Source organism: Strix aluco, chromosome 4, assembly GCF_031877795.1.
Source record: "Strix aluco isolate bStrAlu1 chromosome 4, bStrAlu1.hap1, whole genome shotgun sequence".
Classification (NCBI taxonomy): Eukaryota; Metazoa; Chordata; class Aves; order Strigiformes; family Strigidae; genus Strix; species Strix aluco.
Genome location: NC_133934.1, coordinates 51,266,476 through 51,291,922, shown reverse-complemented (window position 1 = coordinate 51,291,922; position 25,447 = coordinate 51,266,476). Strand labels below are relative to the sequence as shown.

Genomic DNA, 25,447 nt, shown 5'->3' with positions numbered 1-25,447 from the left:
ATTTGAGCTCTCATGGCTCTAGACATATTTATGACAAGTTGCATAAATATTCATCCTGAGGTTGTACTGCTCATGCAGTATAAAATACCTCAGGAGTAAAAAAGGGAAGAGGCGATGGGTTGATGCAGCATCTTAGCCAGAGAACATGAAATAGCATAACGGAGACGTCATACAGAGGTGTGCTTTTTTTGTTGTTGGGTGTTGGGAGTTTTTTTGTTTCTCTGTGATAGGCATGACTGCTTCTGATATTTTGTTTTCTAAGGGTTTTTCTGAATTGCTTACAAGAAAACAGTGATGGTTTCCTGAGTAGGGTGCAACCTACAGTCAAATACCACAGCATGTCTTGGCTGATTTCTGTGGTGCCAGAAATACATACTGGTGTTCCCCATTCATCACACCTTTCTTCTGAACAGTCATCCTGAAGGGCAGTGGTTCAGCAAAGGCAGAGGAGGAAGATCAGGATATAGAAACATGTGTCTGTGGGAAGGGTGGAAGGTGCAGGAAGGGATCCACTTATTTCTAGGCTGGGGTTAAGGAAAAGTTCAGATAAATCTTACTCTGCCCTGAGCAGGGGAAGCTGGCCCTGTGGAGTGCTGATGAGGAAAAGTTAGGAGGGGACAAAGGCATTGAGGAAGTTTCAGTCTGGTTTCCATTCTTCTGCTGCACAGGAGACGAGTATGCTGGCCTTCAGCTCTCTCAAGACTTTATGCAAGTACAGAAGTGTCTTTATTAACCCAGAGAAAAGTTACCAGCATGTCACAGCCCCGAGTGTTCCAGTGACTTAACAGAAGTGTGACTGTCCCAGCTCTGAAAAACAGCTGTGGTGGAAAAATACTGTACTCCAGCCAGAGTATTGGCTCTGGGGCTGCTGCCAGTAGTGCTTGTGTTCTGGTCTTGCTTTTTATAGAATAAGAATATACCTGCTGCTTCTCAACATACGTTTATAAAAGTCTTAATGTCGTAGCTGCTGTTCACTGTGGCTTCATGCCTGAACTCTTCACCCTCAAAGTCTCCAGGGAGTTGCAGTTTCTTATCATTCACTCTCCAGATTACAGTTTGAAGCACACCATTGGGTTTTTGCTGTGAAACTGCAATTAGGACTAAGGAGAGAGCTGTGGGTGATTTATGTGAAAAGCTCATTAGAGGTTTACAGTAAAGCAGGGGATAGAGGAGGAGATGTTACATCAGCTCACTTTGAGAGTCCTATAGTGGACTTAAAAGGAAACACTAATGCCATAACCTAACTTTCTGTTGTAAACTCGCAAACTGGGAAAGCAGTCATTTTGGCTTAGACTGGCTTAGAGAGGAAAACAAAGACTAAGTATGAAGGAGATTCTGATCGCAGTACTTAATAAAAAATAAATTGTGAATGAAAACTCAAATCTGCAAGTTAGCATTTTCCTTCTGATGGAGAGCTCAATAAAATGTTCTCTTCCTCCCTCTTTCTCTACTTGGACAGACTTTCTCTTGTCCCTGCACCAGAGGGAAGTATTTCTTATAGGCACTTTCCAAAAAAGACCTTTGCTGCTACCCGGATGCTCAGGCCCTGCTGAGCAATGTTTGTATCTGAGTGGATACAGAAATAAGCATTTCTTAACATGTATGTGCTTTTCTTCCACAAAAAAAGGGTCAAACATTTGAAACAGCACAACTCCACAGTTCTGTTTTGAAACGTGCTTTAAACTTCTGGGACAAACACTGCTTCCAGCCTGCGGTGACCAGAGCAGGGCACCGAGGGAATGAATTCCTCCTCCCGCCGCTGCCATGACGTGACTGCTGGCAGTCGCTAGCTGTGTGGGGTGTCCTCCCCCTCCCCTTTTCGCTTTAACCTTTCTCTTATTTCACCAACATATCCCTAGATGGAAAAATCACAGGGGCGTTATGTTTACACCGCTTCACACTTTCTAAATTCAGGCCAAATATTGCACCGTGTGGTGCTCTGATGGGCCCTGGCACAAGTCAGGCCGTGCCATCAGAGGCTTCCTTGGCACTGGGGTTTGTTTTGCCTCGCCGACTTGACTCCAGGCCATGCTGGCCGGCTCTGTTAACCTTTAAGTGTGCGAGGGCAGGAGACGCTCGCTATTTTCACCATGGCCCCGCTAATGTCACTTGGCTGAAAGGGGGTTTTGTGGTGACATTTCCAGCAGCAGCCCGGTTCTGATCGAGCCCAGACTCTCACACGGGCGGAGCGTCCCCTCATCCCGCTCGGCACCAAGCGGCAGCCGCCGGCTGCCTGGCCTGGGGTCGCGGTAATGCCGGGGGGGGGTTGCCCGGGGCAGCCGCGGGGCCTGCCCCTCGTCCGCCATGGCCCGGGGAGCCTCCGTAAGGGAGAGCCCTCTTCGCCGGGCCCTCCCGGCGTCTCCCGCGGGAGGGGCAGGGGGCAGGCCCTGCTCCCCTCGCAGGCCGCGGGGGCGGGCCGGCAGGGCGGGCGGCATCCTGAGGCCGGGCGGCATCCTGAGGCCGGGCCTCCCGCCTTGAGGGGGCCGCCGGGCCCAGCGAAGGCGGGCGTCCAGGGCGGGCTGCGGGAGCCGGCCCCGCCGCCGGCCGGCATGGGGGCCGGGGCGCTGGCCATACGCGTGAGTAGGGGCTGGGCGGCCGGGCCGGGAGGCCGGGGGAGGCGCGGCCGGGGGAGCGGCTGCGGAGCGCGGCCGGGCCGTGGGGAGCGGGGGGCGGCTGGCTGCCGGCTGCCGCCTCCCGCCCACCCTCCGCCGCGGTCCCTGGCGGGGCGCGGGGGGAGGAGAGGCCGGCTCGGGCCCGCTGCCTTCTCCTCGTCCCGAGCGCGCTCCATCCCCCTCTCGGCAGCTGCCGCTCCTTTGGGAAAGGTGAAGATTAATAAAGGCGACTCCAGGCTTCTCTTTTTCCCGCTTTTTAAGCCAGCGAGCAGCTGCGCTGCATCGTTCCCTGTGTTAAGGTTGTTGGATGAGCTGAAAAAGTGCGTCCCTGCGGCATATAAACAGTTTTTCTCAACTCCAGTCATGTTGTCTGGGCGGCACTTCGCGGCGGTATCGTGCAGAGATGATTAAGTTGCTTTTTCCAGTCTTGGTGATCAGTAACAGTTGCATTAATATTTGGACAAATTTTCCGTGTGTAAAATCAGATCTTCCATCTGTAAGGTCATATAACATTGAACTCTTTGTTTCGGAGCTGTTTTGAGGGGGTGATTCCATTTTGATTTGTGTTAGATGTATATTTTGGATAACTGCGTAATTTTTTGTTCCTACTTAGCATGTCCTCTCCAGATCCTGAAACAAGCTCAAAAATTTCCTCTGCTGCTCCTGTGGACATGGGAAATGTCTCTTGATACTCTTGCAAATTTAAATCGTGAGTTTCCCCAAGTAAATCCAGCTCCGTGACTCAGGTTTTCAAATGCTGAAAAGGAAACAGGCTGGAAACCTGTAACTGAGCAAGATCGTGAGGCTAATTTGAGGCCTTAATTGGAAAAGCTCTGTGAGCATCACAGCTGCTCAGAAACTGCTCAGAGGATTTTTGCTGTCTTCTGAATTTAACCCAGACTATGTGATTTTTGCCTCGGCATGTGTCTGCCTGGAGTGAAAATCATGTATTATTCATTTAATCCTGAATGGGAACATTGCTTTTAAAAAGAGATGTGATATTTTAATAAGTCAGTCAAATTTTAGTTCAAACTCTGATGGATGTACTGTTTATCATAAATACTTACAAGGTGGTCACATAATGGTGTTTTTATTTATATATTGCAGTTCTGCTTCACAAATAATAAAACATATTTGTGATCTTTATGCAAGCAACATCTTTTGTAAAGATCAGATAAGTGTTGCATAGGACCTGGGACTGCAGAACACACATGTACTCCAAATAGCTGTGTTTAATGGGAAAAACACAGCAAAGTGAGTGAACTGCCAGATCATTTTATATCTGAAAGAAGGACAGTCATGCTTAATAGCAGCACCAATGCAGATGTTTATGCTGCTACAGACTGCAGTAAAAATATTGTCTCACAAACGGGGAGACTTCAAGGGTTTGTTTAAAATAAAAAGTGTATGCCTTGCTAAAATCTGTCTTAACACAGTCAAGCGCCAAGATCTAGGTAAGAGTCTGAGCACTTCTTTGTGTTACTGTACAATATTCTCTATCTGTAAGGTTTCTACTACCTGTTTGTTAATAAAACACAGTAGGAATAAGTTCATTTTTAACCATCACTCTAGCAGTGGACTTCTTAAACAAATAGATTGAATGCCATGGTAGCAGTGGCCTCTGGTTCCTGCAGTGTGATGTCAGAAATGCAAGGAAATTCATCAGCAGAAAAACTTACTAGTTTTTTGTTGAGGGTTTTTTTTGTGAGGTTTGATGAGTTGTACTGTGGTTGTCTGTATTAGTGAAATAATGCTTAGGTGTGTATGGAAATCACAACTGTGGTATGCTGATTTAGATTTCTGCTTATTATTGATCTTATAAATGAATTCTATTATATATTATTCCCTTGGGTTTTATTTGCTGTTGTCTCATGTTTTCTCTGTCACTGCCAATTGAAAACTTGTGAGAATGTTGTGCCTCCAGAAGAACCTGTGGGATGCATGCAAGTAAGGGTTTATTGTGGAGTGGGTTTTCCACCATCCTTACTATGCGTGGTTAGATTACATAGTCCCTTTCTAACCTTAAAACCTCGGTAATTAAATTTCAGACTTAGCAGGTACTAAACATAACGTAAAGTCTTTCATAGGGATCCACTTCACCTGACAATGGCCAAAATGAATCCCTAGGGAACAGCATCTGGAAGAACAGTGCAGTGAACCTCCCCCAGAGTAGCCTCTCAGACTCTGACAGGCATCCTGGAGACAACCTGAACTAATGGTGGTGTATTGGGATTTTTCGGTTGGTGTTTGTCCAGTTGCTTTTGTAACCCATGTGAACTGCATGAGTTACAACTGCAGTCTCCTGGGATTCCCAGTTAACTTGTTACTCTAGTAACAAGCTTGCATACAAAGGTGTATCTTTCTCCCTTATCTTAACTACACCCTTTTCCTGTTAGTTACTCTTCTAGTTTTTCCTCTGTTCATTTTTATTTTCCTACTTTACAGAGATTTTCCTGTGGATTAAAAGGAAGTAAGGTCAAAACCTTCTTCTGGAGCATAGAAGCCAGTTCTGATGGATGTGCTTATGTTTTGACTATGCAACCTTCTACAGCAAGTGTGACTAACATACTTTTTTTCCTCTGCTCCTTTAAGCAAAGCAAATCGGCTGTGAGATTGAAGGAGGACATGAAAAAGATAGCCGCACTTCCACTGAACAAGCAGAGGGACAAGACCTGTCCAAAGGTGTTTGGTGTGAGTCTTCTGGAGCTCCAGCAGCAGGGACTAAGCAAGAATGGCATCCCAATAGTTGTGTGGAATATAGTCGAGTACCTCACCCAGCATGGTAAGCTTAATGGAGTCACTTTTGCTTAGTAACATTCTCTGTAAGACTCTTCAAAGGGAGGGATCTGTCTTTTTTTTGTGGTACAGGGGCTAAATAAGGTTGTGGCACTAACCACAGGCAAAGACTATTACTGTGTGTGGTTTGCTTCTTTTTTTTTTCTGCCTTGATGCTGAACTTACTTTTTAATAGGATGTTTATGAAGGTAAACTATGGTGTTATGAAGCAGCACACTCTCATAAACAAGCTGTTCAGTTTATAAATGGAATGTATTTCATTTGTGAAGGTTTGTGTCATTTTCTAGTCACAAAACATTTGTCTTTAACACTTTCTGATGGTGAGAAGACATAAGTATACATACAGAGGTATTCACGTGCACACACACACACACCCCCCACCACATCAGAGAACATTACTGAATAGGAATACGTGTTCTTACAGGTTTTCAGATAGATTCCAGTTATTATTAATCCTCTCGAGGAAGTAGGTGTCCAGTTCTTAGCTTCTTTTTGCATTCATTTAATGGGACTTTAGTTCCTGTTGTTCTGTTCTTTGCAGAAATCTAGAGCACCACTGGTGCGCAGATGTAATCTGTGGCAGTTGTTCAGCAATGGAAAAGATTTTGTGGAGGTAATTTCATTTTGTAAGAAGCTGCATCTGGTTTTACCCTAAGGTTTTTCTTTTAGCTGCTCAGTAATGATAATCCAGTTGCAGAGCCTTAGATTCCATGTCTGTATCTTGATAGACCCTCAGAAGCTGATCGATGCAAGTGTGGCTTGAAAGTTAGCTTGGATTAAGGTACAGTGCAAATTTAAAACGTTATCCTACCTTTATACAGCACCATCTAGCTTGATCTACTTCAACTTGCCTTGAAGTGGTCTGCTAGAACACTGAAAGAGCAAGGATGGAAAAAGTTTTTGCATCATTTAGGTTTTAATCAAAACCAGAAGCTAACAAACACTCTTGACTGCAAGCTGTGGGCTGTGCTCTGTGTTCCATAAAAAGATCTGAATCCCACACAACCGTGTCCCAAATATGAACTAAACAAGCCAAGTCCTCTACTCTGCAGCAGGATTAGCTAGGCTTCCGAGTGCCAAGGTGATTATCCAGCCCAATAAAGATACAATCCAATTTTTTCTCAAAAGTGCAAGCGAGATCTCAAAGATGCCCTCTTACATGGGAAGTTCTTGAAATGGATGTGCTGTACTTGCCTAATGTTTGTTTTGTGAATTAATGGTGAAGTTAACTGTGAAGACATTTTTAAAAAGCCCAGGTATGAATTCAAACTAGTTGGAGGCAGAGCGTTCTGTGAATCGTGGTTGCTGTTTGTTCAGTATTGTCATACATCTCCTGTTCTGCAAAGGTGTTGTAATAGACATTGTAGGGCTTTTTAAAGCCAGACCATTTCAGAGTGTCTCTCTAGCTCATGAGGAACTGACTACCCATCTGAAAAAGCTGAGCTGACTGTTGGGCAGCTACATCCTTGAACTAAGTTTGCGTTAAGCTGGCTATTTTTAAATTTATAGGTGAAGCCAAGTTTTCCTGTGCTGAATTTAGTAGTATCTGATTACTGTTACCAGTATGCCTACCCTCTCTTTATTTCCATAAATGACTGAGGAAGAGGAAAGTTTTATTTGCGTGGGGACTGTGTCCTTTGTTCACGTAGTGCTGCAGAAAAGAAAATCATTATTGAGATGTGGTGTTTTCTGCTGCCCCCAAGATGGCAGTACAGCAATACCGTGTAAGAATGCGTTTTGTTGTGAATACAGGAATACAAGCTCTGTAAGCAGTATCTTATATTAGTCAAGTAAAATGCTTGAGTGCTTGTCCATTTTTTTTTCACTTACTAGACTAGTTTGTCTTCTGGTCCAGTAAAAGAGGTTATTTCTCTCCACAAACTCTGCTGCATCAGTATTGATTTCTTGGACTGGAAGCATTCTGTCAGACTGCTGTTTTGTGGTGTCTACTCTGAACTGATGAAAACCATATATATTTTGATCCTTTCAGTGTTATGTTTCTGAAGAAGAATAAGCAGGTCTATAGGCACAGTATTAGAAAAGGCAGAATTTTTGTGGTGAAAGTGTGGTGAAAAATTAATTTACTGAGTTCAGTTTTAGGCACTTTACTGAAGCACCTGCCTAGAAAGTGATGTTTGATAGAGTATGATCCATCTGGCTTCCTCCACAGAAATCTTCCTCTTTCTGCATCCCCTTCATTGGGTGTGCGGTGTCTGGCCTGAAGTGATATGCGAGTGTATTATACACACTAGAATATCTGTTTCATCATATCACTGGGATGCCTTAGTTCAGATCAATCTCATATGCAATATATAATTACAGGTATGACGCAGGAAGGCCTCTTCAGGGTAAACGGCAGCATGAAAATGGTAGAACAGTTGCGTCTGCAATACGAGCGTGGAGAAGAGGTGGAACTTGTTAAAGATGGTGATGTGTACTCAGCAGCCAGTCTGTTGAAGTTATTTTTGAGAGAGTTGCCAGATGGGATTATCACCTCTGCCTTGCATCCCAGGTTCATTCAGCTTTACCAGGGTAAGTGAGAGGTAAAATCTCCATCCTTCAATGCGCTTGCTTTGTGGATAATTGGTTATCTGGTTATAACTGGTTATTCAGTGAGCATAACCAATACTCTCTGTTTCTTTGTTTACCTACTTTGTTCTGCGTTTCCTTTGACTTTAGCTCTCGGCTGCTTTCAGAGTGCTAACAGATGTGCAATTCTGTTAAAAGAGACAGAAAGTTGTTTCTTAGGTGTTTGGTAAAGTCTGGACTATTCATAATTCTCTAATCCAGTTATAACTGCTGAATATAAACTGAAATGATCAGCTGGTTTCTTTGAGCAAGCTTGTAGACAATAGCTCCAGTCTCTTTAGGACACAGATTTGCTTCTGTTTTGCTAGGGTGATTTCTGGCAATTTCATTCTAATGAACTCTGAAAAGTTCTAACAAATTCATCTGCTAATCCATTGGTCACGAAGCATATGTTGTCTAAATTTCTACTTGTCACTAATAATGTGACTACCCATCAAAAAATGAGCCAATTTGCAAGTAACAGCAGTCTTTACCTTTTATTCCCTGTCATAGCACAGAACATGAAAGACTTCTTTTTTCCTTTTTTTTTTTCTCTTCAAGTGGTGGATCAACCATAAGAAAGAACATCACTTCTGCTTTGGGAAGTTGAAATTTTCACAACATTTGTCAAATGATTTCTCAATCTAATTCATTTGTATCACACAGTCCATGTTGTTGTTATATGGAATAAGTGGTGGTTGGCCATGGTCCTTGACCATGTGGCTCGGGGGCAGTTCTTTTCTCTTGCTGCAGGCAGTCAATACATCTTCTCGCTGTCTTCCTAAGAAGCTGCAAAGTGAGTGAGTAAATGTTACTAGAGATGTGCTTTTTACAGTAAAGCAGGCAAATGTGATGCATGATGCAGAGGAGGAATATGCGCTCTGACATTCATCCCCAGTGGAAGATGGTGCAAAGCTCTCACACTCTTGTCCTGAGGTCTCTCTTCCACTTTTCTTGCCTGCAGTGGAGATGAAGTTTAGCCATTGCCTGGAGGAGGGAGAACACGATTGTGTCTTTTCTTTATTTCCTTTTGGGGGCTGTACAAACTGTTGAGGGTGCACTGAAGAAGAGCTCTGTGCCTTCTCTTGAGTGCAGGCATTTCAGCTGTAATCAGGTTGTCTGTGGGCTGTGTAAAACACCTTCCTCATTTAGTAAAGTTGACTGGGGCCCAAGGATAGGGTTCAGGAAGTGTTGTGTAGGAAGGTGCCGTTGTTTTAAAAAGTCCCTTTTTTTTCTGGTCATCACTGTGCTTTCTTTCGTGTGTTTTAGATTTCACCGGATCTGACTCATGTTCTTTCTTATAAATTATGGTTTGAGTGGCAGTTTTGTTTAAGTCGCACCTTTGCTGTTCTACACCCCTGTCCCCACAAAGGTCATATTGGTGTATTGCACCAGGAGCTGCAGATGTACTCTGTGAACAGCGCTGTTTGCAGAAAGCTCCTTCTTCCCACGGGAAATGCAAAATCCCACCCAGTACTTTCTGTGGAAATGAGATAGATATCCTTACTTAGCAGATTTACCCACCAAGCTTTCTTGTTTCAAAAAAAAGTTACTGGTATAACTTATGAACCCAGTTCTGCAAAAGTCAGCCCAACTGTGACGTGTCTTCATAGCTAAGTTTGTCTGTGTTTCACAATAAGCTCCAGTTATAGTCCCACTATAATTTTGATTAGGAAAAAAAAACTTATTTGAAAAATGCCAGATTGGCCATTATGGCAAGGGGAAGACTTCTGTCAAATTTGAAGAAAACTGAGGGGTTTTTCATGCCCTAGAAAATACAGCATAAATGAGTTGCTGGGAAAGGCACTGATGACTTTCATCAGGTTCAGATTAGCTGAAGTGGTAGATGGGCCTTTGTTTACAGTTAAATGATCAACCAGCTGTGCAGGATTGGAGTTATCTGTTCACTTATCAAAGTATGTACAAGGATATTCGTTGCAAAATAGTACCAAGAGAGCGCGTGCCTGGGTGTTCTTTTTGTAAACTATGAAGAAAGTAGGTCAAGCTGTTTCTGAGCCAACAGGTTATTAAAAAATAACTTTGAATCTGGAGCCACTTCGCTGCATGTCTACGGTAAAGGCAATTACAAGCTGTGTTATAACCTCTATTCCCTCCTGTTGAAGCTTTGCATGGGAAACGGGTTTTTAGGATTATGTTAGAGATCCTCTGGAATATTTTCAAGGATTGGTATCAGCATTTTTTTAAGCCAGCTGAGATCTTGGCCTGAGAATAACACACAACTACTTTACTTCCTATAAAAATTGTTAGGGAGTGATTCCTCTAGTTAAAAATAGTAGGACTGAAAATTACGAATTTTACTTGTAGCTGTAACCCTATTTAATTCTGGGTATAGTCTTTGTTACCAAACCAAAGAGTAAATAATCTGCCCTTTTATGAAAAAGAGAGAACCTGACCTCTTGATAGTTCAGGAAGTCCGCCCAGCTGGTTTGGCATGCTGTCTGCAGCCTGTGCAATGTCATGTGAAATGGAGCTCTGCATGCTGCCCCCAAATCCTGATGCATTGCTGTTTATATAAATATTCAGCGTAACACCAAGACTATGCAGTTCCAGAAAACATCATGAAGTATATCCTAAAGGCCATTTGGTGTGTCCTCACGTTCTCTCTCTGCCCTTGGAGAAGGGCAGTGGCAGTGGGAGCTGAGAAAGGCCTCCCTCTGTAAATGATGTTGATTGGAGATGTGTGTAGCAAGTGCAGGCCAGGGACATGCTGATAGTGATCTTTGCGTTGGCCAGTCTCCTCAGGGCGCCTGACAAATATGAAGGCTGCTTCTTGCAGGGACTCCTGGGGTAAAAAATGTCCATCACAATCTCTTTTGTGAGGCTTCACTGGAGAGCAGAGCTGTGCCTGCCTGTGCAAAATGGGCCATGCTTAGAGTGGTGAAAGTTTCTTTCAGACATCTCGACTGGAAGAAATCAGCAGCTCCCATACAGCAATCCCTGCTTGAGCTTGTTTATTCCTTCTGGCTTTTCATTCCTTATCTTTTATATCATGATCAGTGGCTTTTATGTACATACTAGGAACTTTATGCAGGGCTCTTACACCCTTTCACAGGTCACTTGCTTTCAGCAAGACAGGTTGCTGTTGTACTTTTCCTTTTTAGCATACAGAAATCTTTTCCCTTATGTGAATTTCTTTTTTTTTTGTCATTGTTGCATTCCCTCCTCCAGTTGGGGTACAATGAAATGTGGGCTCCTGTCTGCCTTTGGTACTCAGTCTAATTAAGTTGAGTGCTATTTGATCACTCTGACTTCTTGACATTGCTCCATCCTAGAGAATTTATATTTTTCAGTGGGCAGCAGCTAGATGCGAGTTCTATCTCACATACCACCTCCCGCTCACAACCTGCCACGGCTGGCAAGGTTTTATCTGGTGCCCATGAACAGCCCTGCTAGTTTCAGGGAGAGTGATGGGAGGTGGTGGAAGGGAAGGAGCAACTCCCTTCTGGATCAACAGGTCAGTGTAGGGAATGCTTAGTAGCCAGCAGCTGTTCGAGTTACATGAACAAGCAGAACCAAAAATATAGGTTGTGTTGGGGGATTTTAGAGGTCAAATTTCAACCTGAACAGTGACTGTGAAAATGAGTGTGAAAATTAATAGGTGAGAGCTGACCCTTTAACCACAGTAACTGCAGCAGTACAGCAAATCAGATTCACTAGATGTCTGTGGTTCTCTGGGCTCTTGTGGCATCATTTTAACCTTTTCCTTTGGCTTTTATTGTCATTTTGGTGTGATCAGGACCAGTTCCAAACTGGAAAAATAACTTCTGTTTTCCACAAGAAGGAGGTGTTTGTTATGCAGTAAAAACTCCTGGAACTGGGTGGGTATCTTATGCAGATGATGACACTCAGCAGAGCCGCAAAAGAAGTGAGAGTGCTCTGCTCTCAGTATGTTGGAATGAAGCATAAATACAGCTCTGCAAAGTGCCATAATGATGCAGAGCAAGGGGTCTCACGTTGGATTGTGATCACAACCTTCTTATGATGAGGACTTCCAGCATTTCTGCTACTGATGGCAACAAGGTGTGATTTTTATTTTTTTTTTTTTTAATTTTTTTCTTTTCCCTCTGGGGCAGGATCGTGTCTGAAGCAGATTGCTTCTTGGCAGAGGGACTGGAGTCCCACTTTCTGTAGGTTGTGGAGGTGGAAAGAAATGCTTTGATTCCTCCAACAGCAGGGTGAGCGCAGTGGTACTGCAATATACAACCTGCTGCCTATGTGCCAAAGATTAACTTCCTAGGGCACGTTGATAGCTACAGACAGATGCAAGCTTTTCTGTATGCTCTCCAGGCTGGTAGTATGCAAGGCAGCTGAAAGCTATGCAGACATGGTAGCATGACACTGAGCCTTAGACTCTCTTCCTCGCCTCACAGCAGAGATAATTAGCTAGGGCATGGCACTGTGCTGATAGGGTTTCAGTGCTTCCAGGCTGGAGTTGTTTGGGGTCAGACCATTTGAGACAAGAGCAAAGCAATTACACACACCTGTCTGCAGGCATTGGTACCTTTAGTGATGTTCAGGTGGCGTGCCCTGCAGGGGGAAGGAGTCGCATGAAGAGGAATGGATTGGGGAATTAAATCAAGTCTGTAGCATGTCAAAGAAACTCAATATGTACAGAAATAGGATGAACCATTGGAAAATATGTCCCTCTTGTTGTGATCTGTGGGTGTATACTGAAATTAAATAAGACTGAAAACACCCTTGCGAATGTGTCTATGCCTCCTACACTGTTGAGGCTCCTGTTTCTGGTTAATTAACATTTTTAGAGAGACTGCCTGTCCTTTTCAGCTGTCTCCTTGACTTGTCCCTCACTACTGAGTCCCTAGCTCAGTTCTGAGGTGCTGCACTGCCCTTGCTGGCTTCCTTGGTCCTCTGCCTGTGTCATGCTGTGTTCTGTGTCTTCTGGCTGCTGAGCCTAGATGTGGCCTGAGGCTGCTCGTTTTGTTCCCTTCTTCAGCCTAGAAACCACCATCTTATCCCTGGTTTTGAACCCTTCCTGGCTGCTCATCTAGCTAGGCTTCTCTTGCAGACCCCTGCTGTCATGCCGTATGCTTCACATGGCTTCTGGCAGGCTCCCAAAATAAAAAATGCCTTTGACTCTGCCTTGAGAGCACCTTCCCTTTTAGCTTTCATTCTTCTTTTACTCCTTTCTCCTTCTCTCTGCTGTATTGGGCAAAATTTTCAAAAGAGCTTCATGTACTATGCTTGAAAATCACTAATGTGTTGGTAGCTGGGCATATGTGAAAATATGGCTTGAATACAGGTTCCTGAATTGCCTTTGAAACTCTGGCACTTTGCTGTTTCCATTATTGACAAGCTCATTTGTCTCATCTCAGGATGCTGCAGAGACTAAAGCATATGCTTAGCTTCATGCCACCCTCTTTAATCTGACTGAATCTCCCTGGCTTGTATCAGAAATAGCGTGGCCAGCAGGGACAGGAAAGTGATCTTATCCCTGTACTCGGCACTGGTGAGGCCGCATCTCGATGACTGTGTTCAGTTTTGGGCCCCTCACTACAAAAAGGACATTGAATTACTCGAGCGTGTCCAGAGAAGGGCAACGAAGCTGGTGAAGGGTCTGGAGCACATGTCGTACGAGGAGCGGCTGAGGGAACTGGGGTTGTTTAGTCTGGAGAAGAGGAGGCTGAGGGGAGACCTCATCGCCCTCTACAGCTACCTGAAAGGAGGTTGCAGAGAGCTGGGGATGAGTCTCTTTAACCAAGTAACAAGAGATAGGACAAGAGGGAATGGCCTCAAGTTGTGCCAGGGAAGGTTTAGACTGGATATTAGGAAGCATTTCTTTACAGAACAGGTTGTTAGGCGTTGGAATGGGCTGCCCAGGGAGGTGGTGGAGTCCCCATCCCTGGAGGTGTTTAGGAGTCGGGTCAACATAGCGCTGAGGGATCTGGTGAGGTTGGGAACTGTCAGTGTTAGGTTAATGGTTGGACTGGATGATCTTCAAGGTCCTTTCCAACCTAGATGATTCTGTGATTCTGTGAATAAGAAAGACTGCGCTTGGTAGTCTTGACTTCCACAGGACAGCTTGTACTTCATGAAAGTAGGCATATACATAAGCTTAGGGCTTTGGTACATTTGATGCTTGTCTGCATGGTAGCATAAACAGCTCTGGTGCTCTAATGTTTCTCTGATGGTCAGTACCAGCTGAGTAAACCTTAGTGATTGACTTTGAAGCAAATTGAAAAATAGTCTAGCAGGTGGACAAAAGGAGGAGAAATGCTCCAAGCAATTGGTTGTTATGACTCAAGACTATTTTTGCTCTCTAATAAGTTGAAAAGCTGTTTTATTTGAGGTAATATGGTCATGGATAGCAGAGGTACACTTGTCCTGAAAGATGTACAAAGTGCTGTGTATGCATGTCACTCCCTAAATTAACCACAAATTGTAATAGTCACTTTTAAAAATAAAGCTGAAATCCATGAAAAAATTGTCAGCAGCAGGAGAATTAACAAATTAGTTTTGATTTTTGGATTGTATTGGCAGAAAAGCTTGAGTTCCTTCCCTTGGTTTTACAATGGAAAAGGAGGCAAGAGGAAAGCCATATTTTGTTTCTCCCATTTCATAAGGACAAGGAATTTCATGGTTGTTGTGGTTTAACCCCAGCTGGCAGTTAAGCACCACACAGTCTCTCTCTCACTCCCCCCCTGCAATGGGATGGAGATGAGAATTGGGAGAAGAAAAACAAACTCACTTGTGGCTTGAGATAAAGACAGTTTAATAGGACAGAAGTGGAAGGGAAAATAATAACAGAATATACAAAACAAGTGATGCACAATACAATTGCTCACCACCCGCTGACCAATGCCCAGCCCAAGCCCCAAGCCATGGTGCCCCCCCGCTAACTCCCCCAGTTTAGATACTGGGCATGACATCATACGGTATGGAATACCCCTTTGGCTTGTTTGGTTCAGCTATCGTTGCTGTGTCCCCTCCCAGCTTCTTGTGCACTCCCAGCCTCCGCTGGCGGGGCAGTATGAGAAGCTGAAAAGTCCTTGACTTAGTATAAACACTGCTTAGCAACAACTAAAACATCAGTGTGTTATCAACATTATTCTTATCCTAAATCCAAAACACAGCACTATACCAGCTACCAGGAAGAAAATTTAACTTTATTCCAGCCAAAACCAGGACATCAGCTCAGTAAACGGGGTTTGCGGCCTCATGTTGTTCAGTGTCTCTGTGTCCTTTAATTAGGGTAATTTCTCAAGATCTTATGATCTGATATCTGTCTCTCTTCTTGAAAGTCAGAAATGAACAAAGGTTTGGCTGTGCCCAGCGATAAGAATCTCTGATGTTGATCCGCAGCACATAATATATATATATATCGCAGTTAATGAACAGGGACATCCTACCCACCAAATACAACTGATGCCATGAGCTTTGTTTGTTGTCAGAGTGCAAACCGATGTTCAGAAAGTTTCGTGGCAGTTATTAGCATCTTTCTAGTATGGAAGGGATGGAAGATCCTTCAGTGACTGGAAAAGTACCTGTCAATCTAAAGCCCCAGTGGCAGGCTCAGAGAGGCAATTAGTTCTCAAGGGCATTCCCTAATTAGGTGGTAGGGTGATGGTGGTGGAAGAGGTGCATTATTCCTGAGAGATGGCTTTGCCTTTCCTTATCATAAATGCAAGCAATTTATAGTAGAAAACACTATGTGCTAGTTGTTTTTCTTTATCTAAAGAGAAGCATGTTAGGAGCTGAATTTTAATGTTCTGGCTATGTGGAAATTAGTTGTGTTTTGTTTTTCTTTAAGCTTCATGGCAAGATAATTAGTAATCAAGTGAGAGACTGTCCAGTCCACTTTGATCAGTGCAAATACAAATCCAATTAAATTCCTTATTGTTATTCCATTTAATACAGCCTTCAGAAGCATCCTGAAATTTTGCTGCAGAAATAAAAACAATAAATCAGATTTCATACTGTTACCAAGCTGTTTCACAGTAGTGAAGTCATGATTGGTTTTATTCTGTATAGCTCTAAAAAAAATTTGAAATAAATGCTTGTGACAAATAAGCAAACAAGATTTTTGCTCATCTGCTTCATGCGTATTTGACATTTGACTTTTCTGAAGGAGCTAATTTCTTAGCTGTAGAAATAAAGAATATAATTAATTGGCTGAAATGTTTGGTCATGTAATTTGACTGGCATTTTAAACTTTGGCCTGCTGTCATGAAAGAATTCATATTAAGTCTGTGGTACCGAAACAGATACATAAAAATGAATTCTCCACGCATATAAAACTTAAAAAGGCTTCTCTTGCCTTGTACTCTATTATGCATGTCATGTAAGGCAGGAAACCTAAGCTTGGAAGCAGATGAAATCCCTCCAGTTCAGCTGTATGAAGTGGCAAGTATGTACACACAAAACTCATTTGCTTCCCAAACTATATATGGGATAAATACTGTTTATTAGCCACAAAAATGTCTGGTTGTAAAACAGAAATCAGACTGCAACTTAATGGTTGAGTTCTCAGGAATCACTTTCAGGTATTTTTATACAGACTGCTAATTTACATAGCTAATCACTTTTCAAAGCACTCTACCCCTGCAATACTGTGAAATCCAGCCCTGGAATATTTCTGGGAAATGAAAAGTAAAAACAAAGATGAAACTTCTGAAGCATTTGTACATACCTTACGCTGTGTTCCTCCTTGTTTCCTCCTTGTTTCCTCCTTGTTTCCTCCTTGTTTCCTCCTTGTTTCCTCCTTGTTTCCTCCTTGTTTCCTCCTTGTTTCCTCCTTGTTTCCTCCTTGTTTCCTCCTTGTTTCCTCCTTGTTTCCTCCTTGTTTCCTCACAAAACTATTGGGCAAATGTAAAATGTTCTTTGTTCCTGCAACACAAGGCATGGGATGTTTTCTGGCAGTCTTCTCTGCGTGCTGGTAGCAGGGTGTACAACAGAGGCAGCAACTAGTTGCTGAACTGTTTCACGTGCAGCCTGTTTTATTATATCTTCTCGACTAAAAACGAGTTTTGAAGACTGAGCAAGGTTTGGGTTTGATTGAATGCTTGATGAATCTCCTTGCTAAGGATCATAACATCCTCTGAATGAAAAAATACTTTGTTACCCTTAGCATGGGGAGGCTGCCTGTATTCCCATGGTAAGCCAGCAGCTGCTTTAGGACAAGGCAGTCTGTTACAGATAGCACAAAGGGTTGGCGTTTACTGTGAGCTCACTTTGGCTTTGTGGAATAAAGACATCTGTCCAACCACTGGAACTATTTTTAAACTTTAAAGTACATCTCTAAGGAGAAATCAGTTACCCAACAACAGTCTTACAGCATTAGCACCATCAACCTATAAGGCTGGTAAATAAAGAAAAAAAAATACTAGAAATGCACAGCTGCCCTCATGTTAATAGATGCTGCTTATAATTAGATCAGTGAGGAAAACCTTTAGGGCCTGAGGTCTTCTGTCTGAAAATGCTGTTGCAAAAACCCAAGAACTCTGCATATGTGAGAGTTTCAGTGAAATTTCATTTCAATGGAGAGTAGAAATGAATATTTCCAAGCATTAAGGCATCCTGTTTTGGCATAAAGTCTTTTTGAGGTGGAGGGGTGGAGGAGTGGAACAAAGAATTTTGCAGTTTTTGAGTTCAATTCCAGAAGCAGATCACAATTAAGTAGAAGCTGTGTGTTAGGCCAAGCTTGTGTTCACTGCCTGGGTCTGTATAAACACAACATTTGTGAAGTTCATGTAATTTTTGCTTTAAAAATACCCAACAACAAAACAACAAAAACCTGCATGAAAGAAAACTGACCTTAGTCATACTTTGATACTAGTCAGTTCAGTATGGGAAACTTTTATCCATACTTAAATTCTAGAAGGTTGTATAACAAGGCTATTCTCTAACATTAGGCCAAGTTTTGGCTCGTTATGGAGTGTAGCTCTGCCCTGAACAGCCTTTTTTCTGTAAGCAGGACTTCTCACCTAAGACTTAGTACAGAGTTGTCACTCTGACAAAAGACACAAAATTGAGCTGTTCATAAAATGTACCCACAGAAAATACTGTAGTACTGTTATTCTAACAACACTCGCATTTCAGAAGACTCCTTGTTTTACTGTTCTTGCTGCCTTCTTTTTGAAGGTTTTCATGGGAGGGGAAACTAAAACAGAGTGTGGAATGGGGTTTGGGAAGCAGAGATAACATTCAGAAGCAGCATGGAAGCAGGAGATCTGGTAGAGCTGGAGTTAAAGCTGATATAGCTATGTACCAAGCAGGAATAAACATGCTCCAATGCAGTTAGCTATGACCAGTGTTGCTTAAGAAAGCAGTTACAACATAAAAGTGAGCATGAAGCAGTGCCAGTGGTGGCCAAGGTGAGCCTCAGGAGAAAGGTGCACGTTCCCTGAGGAAAATGGGAAAATTGTCTCTGAACACAAATAAGACTAAATTTTAGATCCCACTGCTTACTCAGCCATGTAAGTAAATTGAGAGCAATGTAGAAAACCATATACATATGTTTTTTTCTTCTCTTTCCTAGACACCAGAAACGACATGCAGAAGGAAAGTAACTTGAAAGAACTCCTTAAAGAACTGCCTGATGCTCATTACTGCCTGCTGAAGTATCTGTGCCAGTTCCTGATAAAGGTTGCTGAACATCATGTAGAGAACAGGATGAACCTTTGCAATCTTGCCACTGTATTTGGACCAAACTGCTTTCAGTAAGTTGGGGTTTTCACTTTTCCCCATATGTTGACGGAGAGCGTAATGGAGCAGATGGCCAGAAATGTATCTCAGAACCCTAATTTGTCAGGATGATCAAACGGAGACAATGACTGGGGCTTTATGATAAATTTTAGTGCCTAAGCTATTGTTTGAGCCGAATGGGAGCTGAGTTGCTCTCCCATCTCCTCTTGCTATTTTGCTAAACAGTTGGTCAGTTTTCAATTTCTGCATCAACAGCAGAGCAGGAGTATAACAATGAAAGACCTTCAGAGTGTGTAAGTGAAGGAGACTTGTGTTCATACAACTTTCTTCCTTTGCCATCAGATAATATGGATGCTTCTTTGCAGAAGGCTTTGAGAAGGGATACCTGAGGGAAAAGGACTCCTGTGCAGCACCCAGGTGCTGTATAATTTCTACAGATGGATGCTGCATACTCTCTGCAGATTTGGCCTTGTGATCTGGTGTTTGTCCTCAAGATGCTGATGATTCTGGGATCTTTATCCTTCTACTACATTCAGAACCTGCTCTGGAGGTTATGGGGTTCCACCGGTCTCTTGAGACTTCTTACTGAACTCACTAATTTCTTTCACTGGGCTCAGTTCCTTAGTGTTTGTGGTGAAGACAACATGTTTGTTGTACATGCTACTGGAGCTTGCAGCAGCAGTGAGAACAGTTATTTCCAGGTGCAAGAACACACTTGAGTGAGAATGTTTCTATTGAGTCACTGCTGTAATGCAGTGCACCATTAGTGTCTTTGCCCCGGGCTTGTCTGCAATACACCCACTGGCTGGCATCTGGGATCTAAGACAAGAGAGACATGTAGGGAGTTTAGTTCAGTCATCAAGTCTCAAAAGGTGCGATATCAGCAAACAGAGACAAGCAAGTTCCTTGTAGCAAATGTTGGATTTGTATTGATCTTTGTAAAATGTTGCTCTGGAATAATACTGAGTTGCCTAGTGAGACTTAGATTACATAATCACCTAATGAGACTATCTCCCTAGGCTTCCTCTGTAACCAGTGGAAGGAAGTAGACTTTAAAGAGAGAAAGCAGAAATTAGGTTCCTTGTAATGTATTGAGCCAGTTTCACATACCTAGACTAGATGCTGACTGCTGTCTTTTTAAAGGATCATATCTTTTTCCATTGACTAGGAAGAGAACACACAGAGATGAGACATTTAAAACAAGGCTTGTCCTTGTGACTACACTGCTGCCTCATCTTAAGATGTTGCTTATGGATGATGAAGGTGAATATGTCAGGATTAAAGCATTTGCTGTGTTAGTACAAAAAGATAAATCATATTTTGAAAAGAATTGTCTTCCTCTCCAAAAGACAGTAGTATGTGCAAGAACACATGAATATGAGAGTTAGTGGAAGCACAATACTACAAATTTCTGACAAGGAAAAGCAAAACAATTTTTAAAATTTATATTTGTATGGGCAGTTTGGGAATTTCTGTCTAAGTGTATTAACACAATTAAGAACAAACAAAATCAATTAGAAGAATCTGAATCCAATGGCTAAATCTCCATGACTCAAACTCCCAAGTGGCTATTAGAATAATTTTTAGTTTACTCACTACTTCGTTCAGGGAAGTTTAAAAATTATGTCTGCATACTTTTTGATGTAGAATGCAGAGTTGCAGTTTGGAATTGCAATTGCCATTCCTAAGATTAAACCAAAGCCTACTTCTTAAAAGCTGAATAGTTGTTGCCTCAACTGATCTCTACTCTGAAGATGGCATATAAAAGATGTAACAATTTTTGTAAGGTACAGGGACTGTGTGCAAGAGGGGCGGAATCACATCATTCCATTGCAGAAGACTGAGAAAGGCAGAGTTCACTCAGGTGAAAACACAAGGGCTCTTGTGACAGTATATGAGTGCAGCCAGCCCTGCAGTTGTGACATGCATTGAAATAAATGCTCTTGTAGCAAAAGAGGCAGTGAAAGCGAGGCTTGACACTTAACAAATAGATAATGTGAGTTTAGAAGATCCAAATATGTCAGAATTATGGATGTAGATTTTTATTTAAACGTAAGTTTCACCATCTGGTAATTCAGATATGTGTTTCATCAGATCTTGATCTTTTCAAGGTAGTTTCAGATTATGGTCCAGACACAAAGGTTGTGAGCAACAGTTCAAACACCCTTTTTTCCCGTGTTAAATTGCTGGAACTGTGACCATCTGTATTGACAAACATTTGATAGGAGGAGGAAAGAACCTGCAGCATTGAACTTCAGACATTGGGCTTAGCCAGCTTGTTGGCCAAGCAGCCAGAGAGAGAACTTCAGGATGTAATTGAGAGCTTCAGAGTAAGGTTGCCTGAAGCCTACTTGGCAGGGGCTGTCTTACTAGTGGCTACAGGCAGCCCTTAGAGAGACTAGCTTCACAAATTAAATATCAGCAGGTGGTTGAAGCAAACACTCCTCTTGCTTTGAGTTGTTTGTTCAGAGCAGCGTGTGGAGTGTTGCTCTGGGACAAGGAAAGAAGGCTTTAGCATCCACCTTGTCAGCAAGTACACTGCTGAAGCAGGAAGATCTGAGATTTTTCTGTCAGAAATTCACACTCATGTCTAAAATCAATGTCGGAGTCTGTGTAGTTAATGCATAGTGTCAGAGAAGATAAAGCCCATCTGCTGATAGTGAAGGATTGCTTTCTACAAGGTATTTTTAGTGACATTTTTAGCTATTTAAACATATTATCTCCTACTCCATAACTGAAGCTGTTTAACAATTGAATAAATCTCATTGTTGGACCACTTTCTAGACATTTAGACATCATTTTAATTCTCTTCATCTCATTCTATTTTTCTACGTCGTGTTCGCTGTAATTTATCTCCTCTCCTAAAATTTCAACCCTTGTTACTTTTATCTTATCTACTGCTTCCCCTGCTTCCTTACTTACTGTTTGACAAACTGCACTAGTGCTTTTCTAATGAAAGGTTATCTTGTGCTGTCTGTATTTCTAATGCATAGAAGAGGGGAGAAAACAGCTATTTGCATTCCTTGTAATGAATTGTGATGCAAGATATAGGAAAATGTAAAGGGCAAGGTCGAACAGCTCAGAAAGTTGAGATTTGAGATGTAATGTACTGTTTTCTTCCAACTTGGGTTGTTCATATTTATTGAGATGGAAGCCAAAGACCAAGTATGCAGACACATACAGAATCACAGAATTGTCTAGGTTGGAAAAGATCTTGAAGATCATCCAGTCCAACCATCAACCCAACATTAACAGTTCCCAACTACACCAGATCCCTCAGCGCTATGTCAACCCGACTCCTAAACACCTCCAGGGATGGGGACTCCACCACCTCCCTGGGCAGCCCATTCCAACACCTAACAACCTGTTCTGTAAAGAAATGCTTCCTAATATCTAGTCTAAACCTTACCTGGTGCAACCTGAGGCCATTCCCTCTTGTCCTATCGCTTGTTACTTGGTTAAAGAGACTCATCCCCAGCTCTCTGCAACCTCCTTTCAGGTAGTTGTAGAGGGCGATGAGGTCTCCCCTCAGCCTCCTCTTCTCCAGACTAAACAACCCCAGTTCCCTCAGCCGCTCCTCGTATGACATGTGCTCCAGACCCTTCACCAGCTTTTTTGCCCTTCTCTGGACACGCTCGAGTAATTCAATGTCCTTTTTGTAGTGAGGGGCCCAAAACTGAACACAGTCATCGAGATGCAGCCTCACCAGTGCCGAGTACAGGGATAAGATCACTTCCCTGTCCCTGCTGGCCACGCTATTTCTGATACAAGCCAGGATACCATTGGCCTTCTTGGCCACCTGGGCACACTGCTGGCTCATGTTCAGCTGGCTGTCAATCAACACCCCCAGGTCCCTCTCTGACTGACAGCTCTCCAGCCACTCCTCCCCAAGCCTTAGGGCCACAACAACCCCCAACAGCGCAAGTGCAGCACCTGGCATTTGACCTTATTGAAACTCCTACAGTTGGCCTTAGCCCATCGCTCCAGCCTGTCCAGATCTCTCTGCAGAGCCTCCCTACCCTCGAGCAGATCAACACTCCCACCCAATTTGGTGTCATCTGCAAACTTACTGAGGGTGCACTTGATCCCCTCATCTAGATCATCAATAAAGATGTTAAACAGGAGCAGCCCCAAAACCGAGTGCTGGGGGACACCACTCGTGACCGGCCACCAACTGGATTTAACTCCATTCACCACAACTCTTTGGGCCCGGCCATCCAGCCAGTTTTTTACCCAGCAAAGCGTGTGCCCATCCAAGCCACGAGCAGCCAGTTTCGCCAGGAGAATGCTGTGGGAAATGGTGTCAAAGGCCTTACTAAAATCAAGGTAGACAACATCCACAGCCTTTCCCTCATCCAATAAGCAGGTGGCCCTGTCGTAGGAGATCAGGTTTGTCAAGCAGGACCCATGCTGCCTGGGCCTGATCATCTGGTTGTCCCGCATGTGTTGTGTGATGGTACTCAGGATGAGCTGCTCCATCAGCTTCCTGGGCACCAAAGTCAAGCTGGCAGGTCTGTAATTTCCCAGATCATCCTTCCAACCCTTCTTATATATGGGTGTCACATTGGCCAATTTCCAATCTGTCGGGACCTCCCCGCTCAGCCAGGACTGCTGGTAAATGATGGAAAGCGGCTTGGCGAGCACCCCAGCCAGCTCCTTCAGCACCCTCGGGTGTATCCCATCCGGTCCCATAGACTTGTGTATGTCTATGTGATGCAGTAGTTCACTGACTATCTCCTCCTGGATTGTGGGGGGGTCGTTCTCCCAGTCTCTGTCTTCTGGCTGAGGAGGCTGGATTCCCTCAATACAACTAGTCTTTCTATTAAAGACTGAGGCAAAGAAGGCATTAAGCACCTCAGCCTTTTCCTCATCACTTGTTACCATGTTTCCTCCTGTGTCTAGCAGGGGATGGAAGCTCTCCCTGGTCTTTCTTTTGCTACTGACATACTTATAGAAACATTTCTTGTTGTCCTCGATTGCTGAAGCCAGATTAATTTCCAGCTGGGCTTTAGACCTCCTGATTTCTGCCCTGCATAGTCTCACAGTATCTTTGTAATCATTGTGAGTCACTAGCCCCTTCTTCCAAAGGCTGTAACCTCTCCTTTTCTCCCTGAGTTGCAGCCAAAGCTCCCTGTTCAGCCAGGGTGGTCTTCTCTGTCACCAGCTTCTCTTACAGCACCTGGGCACAGCCTGCTCCTGAGCCATTAACACTTCCTTCTTAAAGAGTGTCCAGCCTTCCTGGACCCCTATACCCTTCAGGACCGTCTCCCAAGGGATCCTGTCAAGCAGGTGCCCAAACAAGACAAAGTCAGCCCTATGGAAGTCCAGGATATCAGTTCTGCTTAGCCCTCTCCTGGCCTCTCTAAGAATAGAGAACTCTATTATTTCATGATCGCTGTGCCCTAGTCGGCCTCCAACCGTCACATCATCCACCAGTCCTTCTCTGTTCACAAAGAGGAGATACAGCCCTTGAGGAACAGCAAACATGAAGGTATAGGAATATAAATAGTTGTCTTTTCTGTCACTGAGCTAATCTGTGTAGAGTATTAACAATTGCAGCATGGTTACTCTTGGAGGAAGTTATTGTCCGTTGACCTGAATTTCAGCTCGTGTATTGCTGTAGCCTTAGTTATGGCCTTTGCTCGCTCTCGCAACTTGTGCTGAAGAGGAAGAAGAGGACCAGCTGGGTTTTCTCTGCTCTCTTGGAGCTGGGTATCAGAGGGGCTGCTGCACTCATCCTGTCCTTTGGCTGGGATGGTAAGAGACATGAGGTCTACCAGTTAGAGTAAGGAGAGGATCCCTTTTTACAGCTTGCTCTCAAAGAATGATCTCTCTGTGTGTGGCCTCCATCATTCAAACCCTCACTAACCTGACTTTGTTTCATTCCAACGGAGTTAAGCATGTTGTGAGTGATTGCTCCATCCCCCCAAAAGTGGCTGGCAAATGCAGGTATCCAGTTAAAATGCTGGAGTTAGATGCAGTTATTTCTGTATGATGTAACAGAATTTGGCTGAAAGGTTGTACAAGAACACATTAGGTATGGAGAAAAGGTAGATTGTCTTAAGGTATAGAGAAGATGTAGATCATATGTGGGGTAGCTGTAGGTATTTCAGAGATTCAAAAGTATTTCCAGTGTGTTGCTGTATTTGTAAGAATTAAAATCTGAGCTCAGTTCTGCATGGATGTCTTACCCTGGTTTCTAGCAGCCTTGGAGCCTGCACAGATTGGATATATGAAGCTGAAGTGAAAGCAGAGGAGCTGAACTAGAACTCCTCAGTGAGTAATATTGGCCTTTGAAACACTATGTCAGTGGACTTTTTTTTCAGGCAGTGCAGTCCCAGTCCTGCATCAGTCTTAAAAACAAATGTGCGTCCAAGATTGGGGTCAAAGTGAGTACTGAAAATTGTTGTTCTAACATTTATTATTGCAAATTGGAACATGCAACATAACCTTTCTTACAGGGTTTATATAGATTTTAAATACTGCATTTGCCAGCAAGGTAAAGGAATTGTTTTTCGTAAGAATTCAGTACGCTGCAGCCTATAATGCAAGTTTCAAGCATCAAGCGTAATATAGGAAGGCCATAAATGTTCTCATCCATATTAAATACTCAGGAGTGCTTGCCTTCTCTTTGGGAAGTGTGTAAGGGACTATATTGCCAAGCCTTTCTGTGATACATTTTTATGTTTTCTTCTCCTGTTTCTTTTCTGTTGTGTACTCAGATTTGTCATCTGGAGTCCACTGAATGGCCTATATGTAAAATAAACTGAAGATTGCTAAAGATGACT

The 25,447-nt window shown here is 43.3% G+C and overlaps 1 protein-coding gene across 8 annotated transcripts in view; it reads left to right on the top strand.

The window, feature by feature from the left end:
• The first annotated feature begins 2,441 nt into the window (after window positions 1–2,441).
• The window catches only part of FAM13A (family with sequence similarity 13 member A), a 139,953-nt gene continuing 116,947 nt past the window's right edge, over window positions 2,442–25,447 (top strand). For 6 of the 8 annotated variants that reach the window (XM_074823087.1, XM_074823086.1, XM_074823085.1 and 3 more), the window contains exons 1-4: window positions 2,442–2,576; window positions 5,205–5,394; window positions 7,731–7,940; window positions 18,493–18,673. In XM_074823087.1, the coding sequence (XP_074679188.1) occupies window positions 2,550–2,576; window positions 5,205–5,394; window positions 7,731–7,940; window positions 18,493–18,673 (608 nt within the window). In that variant the 5' untranslated portion in view covers window positions 2,442–2,549. Of the gene's footprint in view, window positions 2,577–3,225; window positions 3,322–4,390; window positions 4,560–5,204; window positions 5,395–7,730; window positions 7,941–18,492; window positions 18,674–25,447 lie in introns of those variants that run through there. The other 2 variants (XM_074823083.1, XM_074823081.1) reach the window with 2 other exon arrangements.